We start from the raw sequence: 17,632 nt of genomic DNA, 5'->3' as shown, positions 1-17,632 counted from the left end.
GAAATGGGATAAAATTTCCTCCTCCTGTCAAAGCCCAGACAAGAACATGTCACAAACATTAGCTGTTCTGTGAATTTAGGCCTTCTGCCTGCAGCAGGTGAGTTTTGTTAATGTGCATAAAGCAAGGGGAACAGCCTTAAAATACATTATTTAATGTCCATCGTGTTTCTGTGGTCATAAGAATATTTTATTTAATAATAACAACATCCAGTACACATAATAACAGATGAAATATATACATGGATAACACATGAATAACACAATACACATGAAAACATGAGTTGTTTTCAGTGGAAAGCAAGTCTAAAATGCACAGTTCAGCTCTATGCCTCTTGAAAATACTAAAAGAAGTGAAATGCCCTAATCCTGGGAAGGATTTTAAGGCCTTTTAATAACAATGACACAGTGTCATTCTTTTCTTGCACCTTCATGTCTTGTCTGGAGCACAGCTGGATGTAAAATGGGGGAACAGCCCTAGGAAAAGGGGGCCAAGGATGGGGAAAGGGCAGCAGGGCTGTGGCAGCTGATCACAGCTGTTCCAGGGGCAGCAGCTGTGTCCTCTCCCCTCATTGTGAAACAGGATAAATCCTCCTTCCCCTGCAGAAAGCAGGAAATGCAGTGAGAGTGTTTGATCTGCTCCTGCAGAGACTCGTTTGAATAATGCCCAAATTACAGCCCTGGTGGTTGGCAGAGGGGCAGGATGAGGGATCTCCCTGGAGCTGTGTGTTAATCACAGGTTTGTGCCAGAGGTTTTATTCCAGAGGCATAGGGACAGCTCAGCCAGCTGGACAATTCCCTGTGTTCGTAACTGTTTGGTACAAAGTGCAGGACAAAGAATCACCCACCCTGGCAAGGAGGATTTCCCTGGATTCCCTCAAAGGGAAAGGAGTTTTTGTTCCACAGGAAGACACGAGCAGGGTGTAACAGCCTTCACTTCAAACAGGTGGAGTGAGAAAAGGTGCTAAGGAGCCATTTGGGAAGAGGGAAACACTGAGCTCAAACCTCTACAGGTCAAACAGGCTGAGTCCACTGAGCCCAGAGCACTGGAATGGAGAGGTTCCACAGAATTAAGGTTGGGAAAACCCCAGGAAAGAAAAGGGACACTAAACAAAGATTTTTCTGTGCTACTCTCCATTTTAATTTACAAAAGTTGTTTCCTAATTTTACTGGAAAACGTTGCCAGCTTTCAGTCTGGGCTTGAACTGCAACAAGGTCCTTCCAGAGGTGTGATTTGGAGTCTGGGTGATGGTAAATTCCCCAGGTTCTCCAGTGGGTGATAATTAACAGCGTGGTACCGTGGGTGGATTGTTGACCACAGCAGCCTGGATGTTTTCCTTCGTTGTTGCAGGATTACTCACCCCAGAAAAGCTGTTTCTGCTGAATTGCTACTGGGCAATTACACACACACAGGCTGTGGTAACTACTGATGGCCAGCTGCAGCTGGAAGGTGTGGGACACACCTGGTGATCTGACAGCGTTTTCACACCTCTTTCCATTGAACATGCAAAGGATTTGGGGTATCCCTAAGCTTTTCCACCCATTTCACTTAAATTGTATTCCTATTTTAAGTGCACAGACAATGAATCTTCATCTGAGCTTGTATATTGTTTGATTTCAAAATAATCCCCACGAAGAGAATATGGTGGCTTGAAGAACATAATAAAACTTTTTTTGGAGCTGTGTGACGCTGCAGATACAAGCAGCAAGAAAATCTTGAGGAAAAGTGGTCTGGAAAAAAAAAAAATCAGGATCTCAGAGCTCCCCTTTTCTCTCTTCAAGCAACAAAAATCCTTGTTGCTTTGGAAAGTTGACAAAGTCCTATCAAGTGAAAGTGGAGTGAGGATCTTAATTAGGGCCGTGGGAGGTCTGCCTGGCACATGTTGTGGGGACCCCTCGCTGGGAGGAACAAAGCTCCCGTGTCAGTTTGCTGAGGAGGAGTGGGAAAGGGGACTGTGGAAGCTCTAATTAGGGAGGTAATTAAGGGACAAGAGGGTTTTTTTGGGTGTTGAGGAATGTTTTATAGCTGCTGCTCGGTTTCTGACAAGTCTGCAGATGTCAAGTGTCGACACTGGTGTTTCAACACCCGGTTTGCTGTGGGGTGAACTTAACTCTTGTGCAGCCAGCTGAGAAATGCCTGTGCCTTGAGAAGCTCTTCATGAGGGCAGGCTCACAGATCCCAAATGTTTGGGAAGAGGAGCTGTTGCACATTTCCCCCTGCTGCTGCAGTATGGGGATTTTTTACCACGCTGTGTGCCAAGGAATCTGCAGAAGGGCTGGAACTGGAAAACAGCTGGGATGGGAACGTGGAGCCTGCGTGGGGTGGAGGGATTGGAGGCTGTTTGAGGTTCCAAAGAGCATCAGTCCCAAGGCAAGTCAGGGTACAGGGATATGCCCATAAAGCAGGAGTGGACAGTCCCATTGTCCATCCCTATTTACGAAGCAGGGACCGAGCCCTGCACCTCACAAGTCTTTACCGAGGAAGTGATAACACATTTCCTGTTAATAAACGGGCAGGACCTTTGGAAGGGGTTGGGAGGGTGTTGTTTTCCCTCCTAACTGGGAACTTGTGCCTTCTGTCTGAGCCACCCTCACCCTTGTTCTCTGCAGTGGCACAGAACCCTCTTCACAGCTCCCTTGAGCAGATGCTGCTCTTCCCTTTCTGCTTTCAGGGCTTGTTTGATTTGGTCTTTGATGTGCTTTTGTCCCTCAGGCAGGGCCTGCTCTGCTGTTGATAAAAGTCAGGGAGGACATATTTTACCCTCGCAGGCTATGCTTTATTCTCAGCTCTTTGAGACACTGAAAGGCTTTTGTCACACTGTCCTGGTGAACTCTGTCATCCTCTACTGAAGGGACAGGGCAGGGGGTCAGCAGGGCAGAAAGTCCCCGGTCATTAGTGGGACAGGCACTGAACCAGAGCAGGGAATGATTCTTCTTTAGACTTAAACTTGGTTACATGGGAGTATTTTATGAGTAAACCCCTTATAATCATGGTTTGGGAAAGTACTCAGTTATAATAATGGTTTATTGCCCCCAAACAATGCTGGCTAACATTAGAAAAGCTTGGAAAAGGAAATTTTAGTCGGGCAGGGAAATTGCAAAAAGACTTTATGGATTTAAATGCACACCTTAATTACACAGGAAACCTTTCCTGTGAGCTCAAGGCTACCTGGTGCTGCTTGGGAAGTATAAAACAGATTTATTCCATGCCTTGGCTTCCTCCGTTGCTGAGTTTTCTCCTGGTGCTGGAAATCTTTAATAAACACTGAGCATCACTTGTCAAACTTTCTCTGATACTTCACTTGCAAAGCAAACCATGTTACTTTATTAATTAACTCTCAATATGCATCAGGTATCATTCCTACTGCAGGGATGTAGGAATTTCTCCTGTAAGCAGTTTTTCCTTTCTGTAATTGAAGAGCAAATCCCTTAGGCCTGGGAGTTGTGAGTTTGGAGAGGGTTGTTTAAAATCTCAGCCTATCTTTGAAGCCTGTTAGGTTGATTTCTTTACCAGGTGCCTTATCAAGCTGAGCCTTTCTTGTTTCAGGGAAAGAAACATTCCTAGTAAAATAGAACACTTGGAGATTAAGGATCTTCTAATGAAAGGTGCAGGAGGAGTTTGCTTTGCTGAGGAAAATCCCTAAAATATCTCTAGAAAAAGATGAGCCACTGCTGCCTTCAAGTAAAAAGGCATTCATGGGAGGGGATTATCTGTGGGAATGTTTGTGTCTGCCAGTGTTCACACAGCCAGGGATAAGGAAAGAATTGCTCTGAAACACCTGAATGGTCAAGGCAGTGTGAGTTTGATGTCCTGTGCTGCCCACACAAGGAACAGGAATGTGCAGCACAGGTCCAGGTGAAGGTGCTTTTATGGCTGAGATATTAATAAAATTCATCCAGGAATGTTGTTTTTGGGATTTCTGGGCTGCTGGGTCTGTCCGTGCTGAACTCAAACTGCTTTTGTTTGTCCCTTCCCATTGACACAGCTTCTTGTTGATGTCTGATACCTTTATAGTGCTTTTCTATGCCTGATACTGTTTATGGCCTGCCCAGAAACTGAGCCATAGGCAAGTGGAAAAGGGACAGGGACAGGGCAGGCCAGCAGGACAGAAGATTTTCCAATTGTTGAGAGGGATCAGCTTCTGCAAAGAGCTTGGTTTGTGTGATTGTCCTGCTGCTCCCAGTGCCACAACTTCCCTACTCCTCTTCCCTTCCTCTAACACTCCTTTGTTGTGCTTTTCCAGTCCCCAGGATCAATGGGCACCCCAAGCTGGACAGGCACCGTGAGCACCCCCCTGGCTATGACAGCTCCTCCACCATGATGAGCAGTGAGCTGGAGTCCAGCAGCTTCATCGACTCTGAGGATGATGACAACACCAGCAGGTACAGTCCTGCCATGGGGACAGAGCTGGAAAAGCTCCTTGGCATCTTCTTGGCCTCTTCTGATTCCATCTTCTTGTTTTTTCTCCTCCCCCTCCTTTTTTTTAAAATTTTCCTTTTATTTCTTTTGTGATTCGAGCACTGGTCGTTCATCAGTGACATCATTGTGTGCAGTCACTGCTCAGTTATTGGGTCACTGTCCAAACCACTGTTGCAGTTGAAAGAAAAGTTCTGTTCCTCTCCTTTTAATAGCAAGAATGGTCACATTTCAAGATCAAAGCACTGTGCAACTGCCTACCTATTTATAAAGTAATGGTGTGAATATTAAAACAAAATACTGTCAGCATAGATTCCTAATAAGTGTGCACTTCACTGGAGCTCAATTATAAAGGAATTCCTGGGTAATTGCATAGTCTGAAACCTGTGAGCAGTTCAGGAATTCATCAAAGTTAATGCTGTTGCAAAGGCAGCCTGGGCTGCCATATATTTATGGCTTCTTCATGATTTCTTTCTTTATGTGCAGACACAGAGAGTGTGAATTATTCCCTACTTGAAAAATACCTCTCATTTCAAGACATCTCTGTTATATCTAAAGATAATTTTGTTTTTCCTTAAGAAGTCTGTAAGCCAATACATTTCTTGGATTCAAAATACTTCTTTGCAAGAATGTAAATAAATTTAATAGAAACAGCAAAGAGCAACTGCTCCTGGAGATACTGAGCTCCTTGCTGTGTTCACAAACATGGTCAGCTTATGGATCGTGGTGGATCTCTTGGGTCTTGGAGTTGGTCAGGGCCTAAAGACCTGCAGAAGAACAGCAGTTCCTCCAAATTCTGATTAAAGGCTGTGTGTTTCCAAAGGGTTAAAAGGTTGACTAAATGCACATTGAAGATTTAGTCCTGAAGTAGTTTCAAGAACTTATTTTGCGGTCCCAGTGAAGTGCAAGGCGTCCCTTCCCGTGGCAGGGGTTGGAATGAGAAGAGTTTAAGGTCCCTTCCAACCCAAACCATTCCACGGTGAAGTTGCCAGCACCTGGAGATACAAAAAAATCATTGTATATAAAACAGATATAAATAGATATAAAAAAGATATTAAAAAATCCCCCTTCTGGATGTGCTTCACCTGGATATTCACGTGCATGGAGGGTTGGCAAGATCAGTCCTTACCCTGAATGCACCCCGAGCCTTCCCAAAGCCTTTAGGGCTTCGAGCCCTCCTTCCCTCCCTAAAAACTGGAGCCCACAAAAACAACAACAACAACAACAACCCTGCAGCTGATTCGGATTTCTTGTAAATAAATTAATCATTTCCATGGCAGCCAGCTGTGCAGGAGGGCAGGATTAGCACGGGCAGGGTGGCCACTGAGGCACGTGAGAGCAGACCCAGCGAAATCTTTCTGTAGGAATAAAACAAAACTTCCCGAGTCTGCCCCAGGAAGAAAGAGATTCTTCGAAGCTGCTGCGGCTGCCTTTCCCTCTGGAGGCTGGGGCAGGAGCTTTTGGCACAGGGAAGAGCTGCCAGGCCAGCTAGTCAGGAAGAACCACTCAAAGGAATGCTCCAAGGTATGCTGTTGTGTTCCAGGGATGATGTTCTCAGGCACAGGAGAGATTGTGCTGGCAGGGAGAGGTTTTCTGTAGAGGCAAATCAGGCAAAGAGCAAATGGAGAAGGCTCCAGAGCTGCTGGAGACACCAGCCTGGGGACAGAGGGGTCTGCGGGGTGAGTTTGGTGCATGACAGCTGATGGGTTCTGATGGCAGAAGCTGCTTTGTGAAGGAGGCTGTGCGGGGAGGAGGCACCGGGGGAGGAAATCAGATGGAAAGGATGTTGCTGTCCTGGAAGGGAAGAGGTTGTGAGGTTGGGATGCTTTTCTGACTCTGTGTGTTTGGCACTGTTTTATTTTAACTGGGAGCACTGGAGCAGAGCTGGGTAATTCCCAGCCCAAGGAATTTCTGTTGCATTCAGTTAAAGAATGATGTTTTGTTTTGGTGAATTAAGCTGTTCACAGATATTCCAGGACAGTGCAGAGTGACAGTGGGAGCGCAATAATTTATTTCCTTTCTTTTCAAGGTGGGATATAATGGAATGTTTGTGTTGTTTGCAGGTAGGATTTTGAATACAGGGTGATGTAGGGAACTTCACAGTAAAAGTCTTTTTTCTGTCTTCTCTTAGGTCTAACAGATCTGACATGTGTAGCTGCGGGATTATTGTCAGCACTTGCTGCTCTCAGTTCAATGTAACTAAAATAATTCACTGCAAAAAAATGATGATGTTTATTTCTCATTAAAGAAATTACCATCATTTCTTTCTAAGCCATGTGGATAAGCTTCCTTTAACAAATGTTGCCTTTTTTTCCCCCCTTCCTTTGGGGATTGTAGAATGGACAAAAAATGATTACAATTATTATTATTGCTACTGTTGTTATTATTATTACAATATTTTTTTTAATCTGTGGTATTTATTGACCTTTGTGTTAGAAGTGCAGTCAGGGTTTTGGGCAGTAGTTGGTGCAGGAAATTAATTGCTAGTGATAACTCCAGATTTGTTTTTCGTCTTTGCACTTTATTTGTCTCAAAAGCTCAAATTTACCATCTTGTTTTGCTCATCAAATTGTAACAACAACAACTTTTACCCAGTATTTCTGGGGATGCTTCAGAGAGCAAAATATTCCTCATTAGAGTAGTTTTGAGCTGCTTTTTAGCATCCAGATGCTCCCAGAGTATTAAGGATTCAGCAAGGATGCATTAAGGCTGTGGATTGAGCAGAAATTACAAGGAGAGATGATGAAATGTGCCACAGCTACATGAAATTAGGTGTAAAAATGTTCTTGCAGAGCCTTCTGATCATCAGTTTTGTGCAACTGATGTGAGAGGCTGTTTTAGCTGCAATTTTTCCCTGAAATGTTGTGTGTCCTCTTGAACTAAACCTGAACTGGGGCTTTTCTAAGGAGCTGCTTCTCATCCTTCCGTCCTGATACTGAGCAGAATGGCAAAAATACAACAAAGAATAACTTCATGTCTCACATGTTATCACCTGGTAACAGAAGCTCAGAGATCTGCCAAGAAACTCTGGTTTTGCTGGTTTAATTTGAGAGAAAAATGCCCTTTCAAAGAGCAGGCAGCTTCACTGTGGAGTGAGCAACGTGCCTTGGCTTTCCTTGGATTCTCCTAAACTGGGAAGTTTTAGCTGAATCCTCTGATGAGATGTTCTGGGAGGGAAGAGGAGGAGAAGGAAATGGGAGAAGAAGCAGGAAGGGGGAGAATATTGATAGCAAAGTATAAGAGGAGGTTTTTGTGTCAATCTTTGGTGCTTTCCAGGAGAGGTGGATGTTGAACAAGCCCAGTTTTGGGAGCCCTGTGGCTGACACCTCCTTCTTTTTCCTGTTGGAAGGTAAAACCTCCCAACCCCAGGTGCTGTGTGAGCTGTTCCACCAGCCAGGAATTATCACATTTTTGATCTCTTTTTGAAAAATCCCACCTCTTGGCTCTTCAGTTCCCCTTGCTGGGAGGGGAAAAAGGAGTGTGTGAGGTTAACATGCCTGAAATAGTTGTGTGAACTCGAAGGGAATGTCAGGAGATTCACACCCTCTGAACAGCTCCAGCATCTGCAGGGGTGATGCTTGATGAAAACACCCTCATTTCAGGCCAGAGGGGTTTCCTGTGCTCTCAGGACACCAAGCTCCTTTTTGGAATTGCTGGGATCAAGTTTTTGTGGTATTCTCATATTCCTGCACGTGGCTGGAACTTGGAAGGCAGGGATGTGGAAACGGGGGAAAAGCCTGGCACTATTTGCTTTGTGTTGTATAAGGTTGGATTTTTTAATCTTGGTTAATGATGGAGCATTGCTTTGTCTTTTTTTTTTTGCCATTCTTAACATATTAAATATAGGAGAGATGTCTCTGTGGTGGTACCTTAATAATCTAGGCTTTGTGCCAGGCTCCTGAAATTAATTTGGGCAAATCCATTTCTGTCTCATTCCACTCTCTGTAAAATGAGGATGATTAATGCTCCAAACTCTTAAAGATCTTAAAGATTTATATGTAAAATGTGTCACATTTAGGTTCTACAAGTTTGAAGGGCCTGAAAAAAAACCCACAGCAAAATAAAACTAACAGAAGATGTGAAAGTAAATCCTATTCACCGTCCCCCTGTCATCAATTTCTATTTGATTTCTTTAAATTCAAGCCTTGAATTCCTGGTAACACCAGAAGAAAATATAGCACCAAGACAGGACTCACAAAAATGAGCATTAAGGGTTGCACTCAGACTTGGTCCCAGAAGAAAACAAGTGCTAAATTATACTCTGTAACATTAAATTATTAATCGGATCCCTGCTGCCGTTTAGCTGGAATCATCTCCGTGTCTCTGTGATTTTTCCCTCTCCTGCTGCTGCAGGAATCAGCTCCTTCTGGCAGAAAATGCAGGTGGCTGAGCCTTGCAGGGGTGACATTTGCTCTCCTTCCCCCCAGGTTGAGCAGCTCCACGGAGCAGAGCACCTCGTCCCGGCTCATCCGGAAGCACAAACGCCGGAGGAGGAAACAAAGGATGCGGCAGATTGACAGGGTAAGGTTGGCACCAGCATGATCCAAGGAAGTGAACCGTGATTTTTGAGAGGAGCTGTTGACTCAGGAAGGGATCCAGGACAGGTCTGTGCCTGTTGAATTCACTGGGAAGGCTCCCTTTGGCTCCAGTCTGAGCTAAATCTCTACATTTGAAGTTCTGCGGGTCCAAAGTCAAGTTCTCACCTCTCTCTTTCTCCTTTCACTGTTCAGTGATCCCATTTCTTGTATTTTCCAAGACCAGTCTGGAGGAGAAGCTCCATTATGATGTGGGAAGGGGTATGAGATGTGCTGGGACTGCATTCTGCTGGAAGGAGAAATCCAAGTTCATAGGAAATCTCAAACCTTTTCCTCTGCCCTTTCCTGTGCCAGTCCTTGGCAGCAGGATGAGGGTGATCCCAAGGACAGAGTCCTGACATAACTGTTTTGTTCTCCCATAAATGTCAGTCTTCTCACATGAAAGAATGAGCTGGCACACACTTTATCACAGGACAGTGGTTTAGAAGATCTTTGATAAGCACCTTTGTATTTCATTTTGGAAGCAGGGCTGTGTGTCCTCTCACTTCCTGCTGGATCATGTGCTGTTCACCCCTCCCTTTAGGGAGGAGCTGGGGGTGCCATAATTCACACTCCACTGGGTGGAGGATTTAAATGTCTGCCTGTCGGTCACAGCCAGGAAGCAGAAATTATTCATGTGAAGTTCAGCTGAGAAACCTCAATCTAGGCACGTGCTCTGTGTGTTTTGTGATCAAACCTTTGGAGAAAGTGCAGACTGTGTTCAGATTTCTTTCCTTAAGTTTCTAACTGAAGCATAATTTTGAGGAAGACTCAATAATTTCTGGATGCCTTTCAATTGGAAGCCTGTTAATCAGTTCCTGATGAGTTAATCCTCAGCAGTTCTTACTCTGAGCCATTTAAAACCTTGAGGCTTTTCTGTTGTGTTTTTCAGTCGTCTTCGTTCAGCAGCATCACTGACTCCACCATGTCCCTAAACATCATCACTGTCACACTCAACATGGGTAAGAGGACAAGCCACGTTTTTTATGATGAATTTCAAGTGGTGGAGATGTATTTTGTGATGGTGTGGGAGCCTTTGGAGCCAGGAAAGAATTCCTTGGTTTGAAAGGATGCCAGGTGAATAAAGGGAATGGCAGCTGAGAGTTGCTGCTGTGTTGACTGTGCCTGGATTCCTAATCCAGAACTGCATGGTCCTGGGCCATTTTCACCAGCAGATCAGTGTTCCTTCCAGGGAAGGAGCTGGAACTCCAGGATGTGCAGGGATTAGGGTAGAAGGGCACTGCAGGTTTGCATTTCTGCTGCTCATGTGTTTCATTGCTCAGCCAGACAGAAATGTGCAGGGCTACCAATGAATTCAGCACCTTTCAGTAGCTCCACACCCTCCCTGCCTCTCTGACATGTGGAAGCAGAATGGCTTCATGTGATCAGTGCTAATTTCCAGGTGTGGACAAGTCTTTTCAGTGCTCTTCCTCTTGCTGGTTTTTTTTTTTTAATGTAACACTGTCTTGGATGAGAAAATCCTGTCTCTAGCAGCCTTTCCCTGAAGGTGCCAGGCAAATATTCACCCTGAGAGCAGCCTGAGATCGATCATTGCAAGTCAAACCTGGCCCTGCAGATGTGTTGAGAGATGTTTCAAAGCTGAAGCAGCCTCGCTCTTTGCTATCACTCCAACCACTTTATCTGCTTTTTTTTTTTTTTTCCCTTCCCCACCCTCCACTTGTGTCCATGTAGAAAAATACAACTTCCTGGGAATCAGCATTGTGGGACAGAGCAATGACCGGGGGGACGGTGGCATCTACATCGGCTCCATCATGAAAGGAGGGGCGGTGGCAGCGGACGGGCGCATCGAGCCGGGGGACATGCTGCTGCAGGTGGGTCCCTGTCCCCAAATCCTGCTGCTGTGCTCAGCCATCCCACCAACCCCACGGGCTTTAGTAACCAGGGAACAGAATACATTGATACTCAGAGAAATGTAGCACAAAGATCGCTGAAATCGGTGATTCTTTGCGATACGCTCTGAGAAGCGACATTTCTGCAGCTGCTCCAAGGAATGGAAGCAGTGACCAGGCAGATAAATTGGGGGATTTAATTAAGTAATTAAAACATCTTTTAACTTTGCTGCTGCTAAGCCTGACCTCTGCTTTCTGCACCCTCTCAGGTGAATGATGTCAATTTTGAGAACATGAGCAATGATGATGCCGTTCGGGTTTTACGGGAAATAGTCTCCAAACCAGGGTGAGCACATCACAAAACCTCTTCCTCTTTATCCTCCATGTGCTCCTCCATTGGAGCTGGGAAATCAACATTTTGATATCCATCAGCATGACTGATCTCAACTGTGAACTTCTCAGTGTAAATGATGAATAGGTGAGGTTAGTTCTGGCCAAAACCAACACGAAGGAGGAGTTCCCTGGTTTCAGCAGCACTATTTGTTTATGTGATGAGCATTTTAATATCTCAAGAGCTGATCATCCAACAGATTTCTCCAACAGTGCTCATCATCTGTGCAAAACCAGGAACATCCTGATGTGCTTCATACTGAAAACATTATAAAGCTTCCCAAAACCATTCTCAGAATGTACTTGACAACTGTTGGATAGGACTGAGTTTGTTCCAAATAGTTCTTGTAGCATTTCTAACTCTGTAGGAAGGCTAAGTGTCCTCCTTACCTGTTTTCTTTCTTCCCAGACCTATCAGCCTAACAGTAGCCAAATGCTGGGACCCTACCCCCAGGAGTTATTTCACCATCCCCAGGGGTGAGTACACATTTGGGTTCTTTGCTGGGTTCCTGGGGAGCCTTCAAAGTCTGGAATATTTTCACCTATTTTGGCATCTAAGATTCTACCAGTCCCGGTCTTTTATTTGTTTACTTTTCTTTTGGGAGCCTGGGGTTCAAGATACTTTTTCTGAGATTCCACTGCCCACTGAATTCCTGGGAGTTTTTCTCTTGGTTCATATCTCTGGATCAAGCTCCTAACCTTTTGGGAGGTGATATTAACCTTTCAATTGATAAAAGATTTAGTGATAATTATGTAAAAAAGCCTCCTTTTCTCACATGTGAACAACTTAGAGAGAATTCAAACCAAGTGTTTTGAAAATGTGAGGGAAGCAGCAGTGATACACATAAAACACTTTGAAAATGATCTCATTTTCAGTAGCAGTAGAAGATCTGTGCTGATGTGACAAACACAGCTGCCTCCTGCTGGCGAGGGCTGTGCTGGTGGTGCTGGAACCAGTTTGTTCCCAGTCCACAGAAGATGAGTGGCATTGAAGATGAGGGTGGAATAAATGCAATAGACTGGTGCAGACTATGGGAGCTCACTCCCATGAAACCCATAGGAAAACCAGAGAAACAGCAAGAGAACAAGAGAAAACCTCTCAGATTTCTCAAAATCTTGATGTTTGCTGCAGCTCTGACCCTGTTTTCTGTGCTTTTTGTGGTGGTGCAGACAGTGGGACCTCACTCCTGTGAAACCCTTAGGAAAACCAGTATAACTGAAAGAACCCCCCTCAGACCCCTCAAAACCCTGGTGTTTCCTGCAAGTCTGATCCCATTTTGCTGTCCCTTTATGGTGGTGCAGACTGTGGGACCTCACTCCCATGAAACTCCCATGAAAACCATTGAAACAACAAGAAAACAAGAGAAAACTCCTCATATCCCTTAACATCTTAGTGTTTCCTGCAAGTCTGACCCCGTTTTGCTGTCCCTTTGTAATGGTGCAGACTGTGGGACCTCACTCCCATGAAACTTCTAGGAAAACCAGAGAAACAACAAGAAAACAAGAGAAAAAACCCCTCATATCCCTTAACATCTTAGTGTTTCCTGCAAGTCTGACCCCGTTTTCTGTGCTTTTTGTGGTGGTGCAGACTGTGGGACCTCACTCCTGTGAAACCCTTAGGAAAACCAGTATAACTGAAAGAAATCCCCTCAGACCCCTCAAAACCCTGGTGTTTCCTGCAAGTCTGATCCCATTTTGCTGTCCCTTTATGGTGGTGCAGACTGTGGGACCTCACTCCCATGAAACTCCCATGAAAACCATTGAAACGACAAGAAAACAAGAGAAAACTCCTCATATCCCTTAACATCTTAGTGTTTCCTGCAAGTCTGACCCCGTTTTGCTGTCCCTTTGTAATGGTGCAGACTGTGGGACCTCACTCCCATGAAACTTCTAGGAAAACCAGAGAAACAACAAGAAAACAAGAGAAAACCCCTCATATCCCTTAACATCTTAGTGTTTCCTGCAAGTCTGACCCCGTTTTCTGTGCCTTTTGTGATGGTGCAGACTGTGGGACCTCACTCCTGTGAAACCCTTAGGAAAACCAGTATAACTGAAAGAAATCCCCTCAGACCCCTCAAAACCCTGGTGTTTCCTGCAAGTCTGACCCCGTTTTGCTGTCCCTTTGTGGTGGTGCAGACTATGGGACCTCACTCCCATGAAACCCATAGAAAAACCATTGAAACAACAAGAAAACAAGAGAAAACTCCTCATATCCCTTAACATCTTAGTGTTTCCTGCAAGTCTGACCCCGTTTTCTGTGCTTTTTGTGGTGGTGCAGACTGTGGGACCTCACTCCCATGAAACTCCCATGAAAACCAGAGAAACGACAAGAAAGCAAGAGAAAACTCCTCAGATCCCTTAACATCTTAGTGTTTCCTGCAAGTCTGACCCCGTTTTCTGTGCTTTTTGTGGTGGTGCAGACTGTGGGACCTCACTCCCATGAAACTCCCATGAAAACCAGAGAAACGACAAGAAAGCAAGAGAAAACTCCTCAGATCCCTTAACATCTTAGTGTTTCCTGCAAGTCTGACCCCGTTTTCTGTGCCTTTTGTGATGGTGCAGACTGTGGGACCTCACTCCTGTGAAACCCTTAGGAAAACCAGTATAACTGAAAGAAATCCCCTCAGACCCCTCAAAACCCTGGTGTTTCCTGCAAGTCTGACCCCGTTTTGCTGTCCCTTTGTGGTGGTGCAGACTATGGGACCTCACTCCCATGAAACCCATAGAAAAACCATTGAAACAACAAGAAAACAAGAGAAAACTCCTCATATCCCTTAACATCTTAGTGTTTCCTGCAAGTCTGACCCCGTTTTCTGTGCTTTTTGTGGTGGTGCAGACTACGGGACCTCACTCCTGTGAAACCCTTAGGAAAACCAGTATAACTGAAAGAAACCCCCTCAGACCCCTCAAAACCCTGGTGTTTCCTGCAAGTCTGACCCCATTTTGCTGTCCCTTTGTGATGGTGCAGACTGTGGGACCTCACTCCCATGAAACTCCCATGAAAACCATTGAAACAACAAGAAAACAAGAGAAAACTCCTCATATCCCTTAACATCTTAGTGTTTCCTGCAAGTCTGACCCCGTTTTGCTGTCCCTTTGTAATGGTGCAGACTGTGGGACCTCACTCCCATGAAACTTCTAGGAAAACCAGAGAAACAACAAGAAAACAAGAGAAAACCCCTCATATCCCTTAACATCTTAGTGTTTCCTGCAAGTCTGACCCCGTTTTCTGTGCCTTTTGTGATGGTGCAGACTGTGGGACCTCACTCCTGTGAAACCCTTAGGAAAACCAGTATAACTGAAAGAAACCCCCTCAGACCCCTCAAAACCCTGGTGTTTCCTGCAAGTCTGACCCCGTTTTGCTGTCCCTTTGTGATGGTGCAGACTATGGGACCTCACTCCCATGAAACCCATAGAAAAACCATTGAAACAACAAGAAAACAAGAGAAAACTCCTCATATCCCTTAACATCTTAGTGTTTCCTGCAAGTCTGACCCCGTTTTCTGTGCTTTTTGTGGTGGTGCAGACTGTGGGACCTCACTCCCATGAAACTCCCATGAAAACCAGAGAAACGACAAGAAAGCAAGAGAAAACTCCTCAGATCCCTTAACATCTTAGTGTTTCCTGCAAGTCTGACCCCGTTTTCTGTGCTTTTTGTGGTGGTGCAGACTGTGGGACCTCACTCCTGTGAAACCCTTAGGAAAACCAGTATAACTGAAAGAAACCCCCTCAGACCCCTCAAAACCCTGGTGTTTCCTGCAAGTCTGACCCCATTTTGCTGTCCCTTTGTGATGGTGCAGACTATGGGACCTCACTCCCATGAAACTTCTAGGAAAACCAGAGAAGCAACAAGAAAACAAGAGAAAACCCCTCATATCGCTTAACATCTTAGTGTTTCCTGCATGTCTGACCCTGTTTTCTGTGCCTTTTGTGGTGGTGCAGGCTAAGGGACTTCCCTCCCATGAAACCCGTAGAAAAACCATTGAAACAACAAGAAAACAAGAGAAAACCCCTCAGATCTTTCAAAATCTTGACGCTTGCTACGAGTTTGACCCCGTTTTCTCTCCCTTTTGTTTGCAGCTGAGCCGGTGCGGCCGATCGACCCCGCGGCGTGGATCTCTCATACCACGGCCATGACGGGAGCGTACCCCCGTTACGGTATGAGCCCCTCCATGAGCATCACCACATCTACCAGCTCCTCACTAACAAGCTCAATTCCCGAGTCGGAAAGTAAGTCACCCCCTGGCCAGCCCAGGGCAGGGGGCTGCTCGGGGCCAGCAGGGCCCGGCCACGGGCACGGTGACAGCGGCAGCAGCAGCCAGGCCTTGAAGGGTTTTTCACACTTGGGGAAAGCAGGAAAACTTTTGACAAAGGTTGGAGGTTGATATTGGAGGTATTTGGTCAGGGTTTTGTCTCAGGGAGAAGTGGTTGCTGGTGGCTTTTAAAGATAGGTTCAGGTTTATCCCCTGAGGTGGATGGGAGAGTTCCCTCCTTGCTTTAGTTGGTTTTTAATAAATTGCAACGATAATGTTAGTGTTTCGTTCAGGAAATCCTTCCCTGGTATTCGCATGGCCTTAGTTTATTCTTTTTTATCCTTTCTTATGCTTTTTTATATTTCTAGAATTTATTGAGCAAGCTAAAACCGAGTTTAACATCCTACATAAAATTATGGTTAGACTTCAGCCTTCTTCCTGGTTTGCCTGTCTCTGGCAGTCTAGAAGAGTCATATCCATGAAACCAAGAGGTTGTCATGATTCAGAGAGGTTTCTTTAATTCAAAAGCCTCTCAGAGCACTCTAATCACAGAATATTCTGAATTGGAAGGGGCCCATAAGGATCACTGAGTCCAGATCTTAAGTGAGTGGCCCAGACAGGGATCAAACCACAGCCTTGGTGTTACTAACACCATGCTCCAACTCCTTATCTTGGAAATTTGTTTAAGGAGTATTAACTCTTCCTTTCTTTTACTCAAAACGAGACTTTGCTTGTAAAATGTCTCAGATTTTATAAGATGAAATTCCACCTCACCTTGGAGGGAAAGGCCAGGGTTTTTTTTTTTTTTGTAGGTGTTTATAGCTATCAGGCAGCACCACTGAGGGGAAATAACCTGCAGTAGGAAGCAAGTGAACCCCTTTCCTGCTGGCTGCTTTATCCTGAGATGTGTTTTGAGCCTTACAGGTACTGCTGGAATCCAATGTCTCTGCTGGTTGCTGTCAAACAAGTCTGTACTCATCATTCCTCTTGAACAATTTTTGTATCCTGTGCCTTGATTATAGTGCTGGGATTGGGAAGTGGGGAACAGGCACCCTCTCAGTCATTCTTTGAAAATAAAGGTATTTGGGAGCAGAACCACATTTCTGGAGACAGCTTCTCATTTCTGTGCCAGTGACTTAAGATATTTCCTTTCTGGAATGCATGAGAATAAAGGGTACCCCTGATTTTTATTGTGACCTCTTCCTTCAGCTCAGCCCTGTTACCTGCCCTGACCTGGGTTGGGTGAATTTTCCACAGCTGACTGAATTCAGACCAAAGTTGGGAGCATTTCAGATGCATCTTAGAATGTTCCATATTTGTACAGCAGCTAGAACTTAGAAAATACTGATTTTCTGTTCATATGCAGATGACAAGTCTCCAAGAAAATACAATTTATTGCTCCCCATGTACTTGGATATTAGTTTGTTGGTGTATTTTTTTCCCCAGACATGTTGCTTTTTGCCACTAACCAAACTAACTTAAAGCAAAAGCAAAGTTTTAGTGTTTATTTGAGGTTTGTAAGTATTGAAGCTGCATGCAGAGCTGGTCTGGGATGTTTTCATGCATATTGGCAGTGCATGTATGGAAAGAAGCATTTTCAGTTTTCATTGTTTCATGCTTGCTGTACCTTTTTTTATCAAAAATTTTGGGTGGCTGGACAAAAGTGGTTCCCTTGTGCTTTTGGAAGGTGGGTGATGTGGGGAACTGGGAGGAGGGACGGGAGGAAAGTGTCTCAATTCCTGCTGGAGAAGGGTCTGGGCTACAAACACAGACAAAAAATGAATTTTCTAGGGATGGAAGATGGGACAGGAAGGAGGATTTGACAAGATCAACCTCAACCCTGTTCTGATTTTATTGTAAAAATTTATCAGGAAGGAGTGAAGCCTCTGGGAATTCAGCTCTGCCTGTAATGGTGTGAACTGGGAATGGCTGTGGAGGCATTTGGGAGCTTTTTTTAAAGTGTTCCACAAGAAAGATGCAGGGTAGAGTAATCCTGGGAGGAGTGGATTGTGAGGCTGCCATCTCTGGGACCCTGGGAAGAGTTTTTATGAGGAAATCACTGTCCTTTCTCCTGATGAGGGAAGATTTCTAATGTCAATTCTCCCCAAGAATGTCCTGATCTTTAAAAAAGAAAACAACTGGACATGGATT

General features: G+C 44.9%; 1 protein-coding gene across 3 annotated transcripts in view; it reads left to right on the top strand.

The window, feature by feature from the left end:
• The window catches only part of DVL1 (dishevelled segment polarity protein 1), a 71,336-nt gene that overhangs the window by 44,518 nt on the left and 9,186 nt on the right, over positions 1 to 17,632 (top strand). For 2 of the 3 annotated variants that reach the window (XM_032131737.1, XM_032131739.1), the window contains exons 5-11: positions 4,242 to 4,380; positions 8,842 to 8,935; positions 9,881 to 9,950; positions 10,681 to 10,820; positions 11,108 to 11,184; positions 11,638 to 11,705; positions 15,309 to 15,458. In XM_032131737.1, coding sequence (XP_031987628.1) covers positions 4,242 to 4,380; positions 8,842 to 8,935; positions 9,881 to 9,950; positions 10,681 to 10,820; positions 11,108 to 11,184; positions 11,638 to 11,705; positions 15,309 to 15,458 — 738 coding nt within the window. The remainder of the gene's footprint in view (positions 1 to 4,241; positions 4,381 to 8,841; positions 8,936 to 9,880; positions 9,951 to 10,680; positions 10,821 to 11,107; positions 11,185 to 11,637; positions 11,706 to 15,308; positions 15,459 to 17,632) is intronic. The other variant, XM_032131738.1, reaches the window with a different exon arrangement.

This window comes from Corvus moneduloides, chromosome 22 (assembly GCF_009650955.1).
Source record: "Corvus moneduloides isolate bCorMon1 chromosome 22, bCorMon1.pri, whole genome shotgun sequence".
In the NCBI taxonomy this organism is placed as follows: domain Eukaryota; kingdom Metazoa; phylum Chordata; class Aves; order Passeriformes; family Corvidae; genus Corvus; species Corvus moneduloides.
This window is presented reverse-complemented; position numbering and strand designations above follow the sequence as displayed.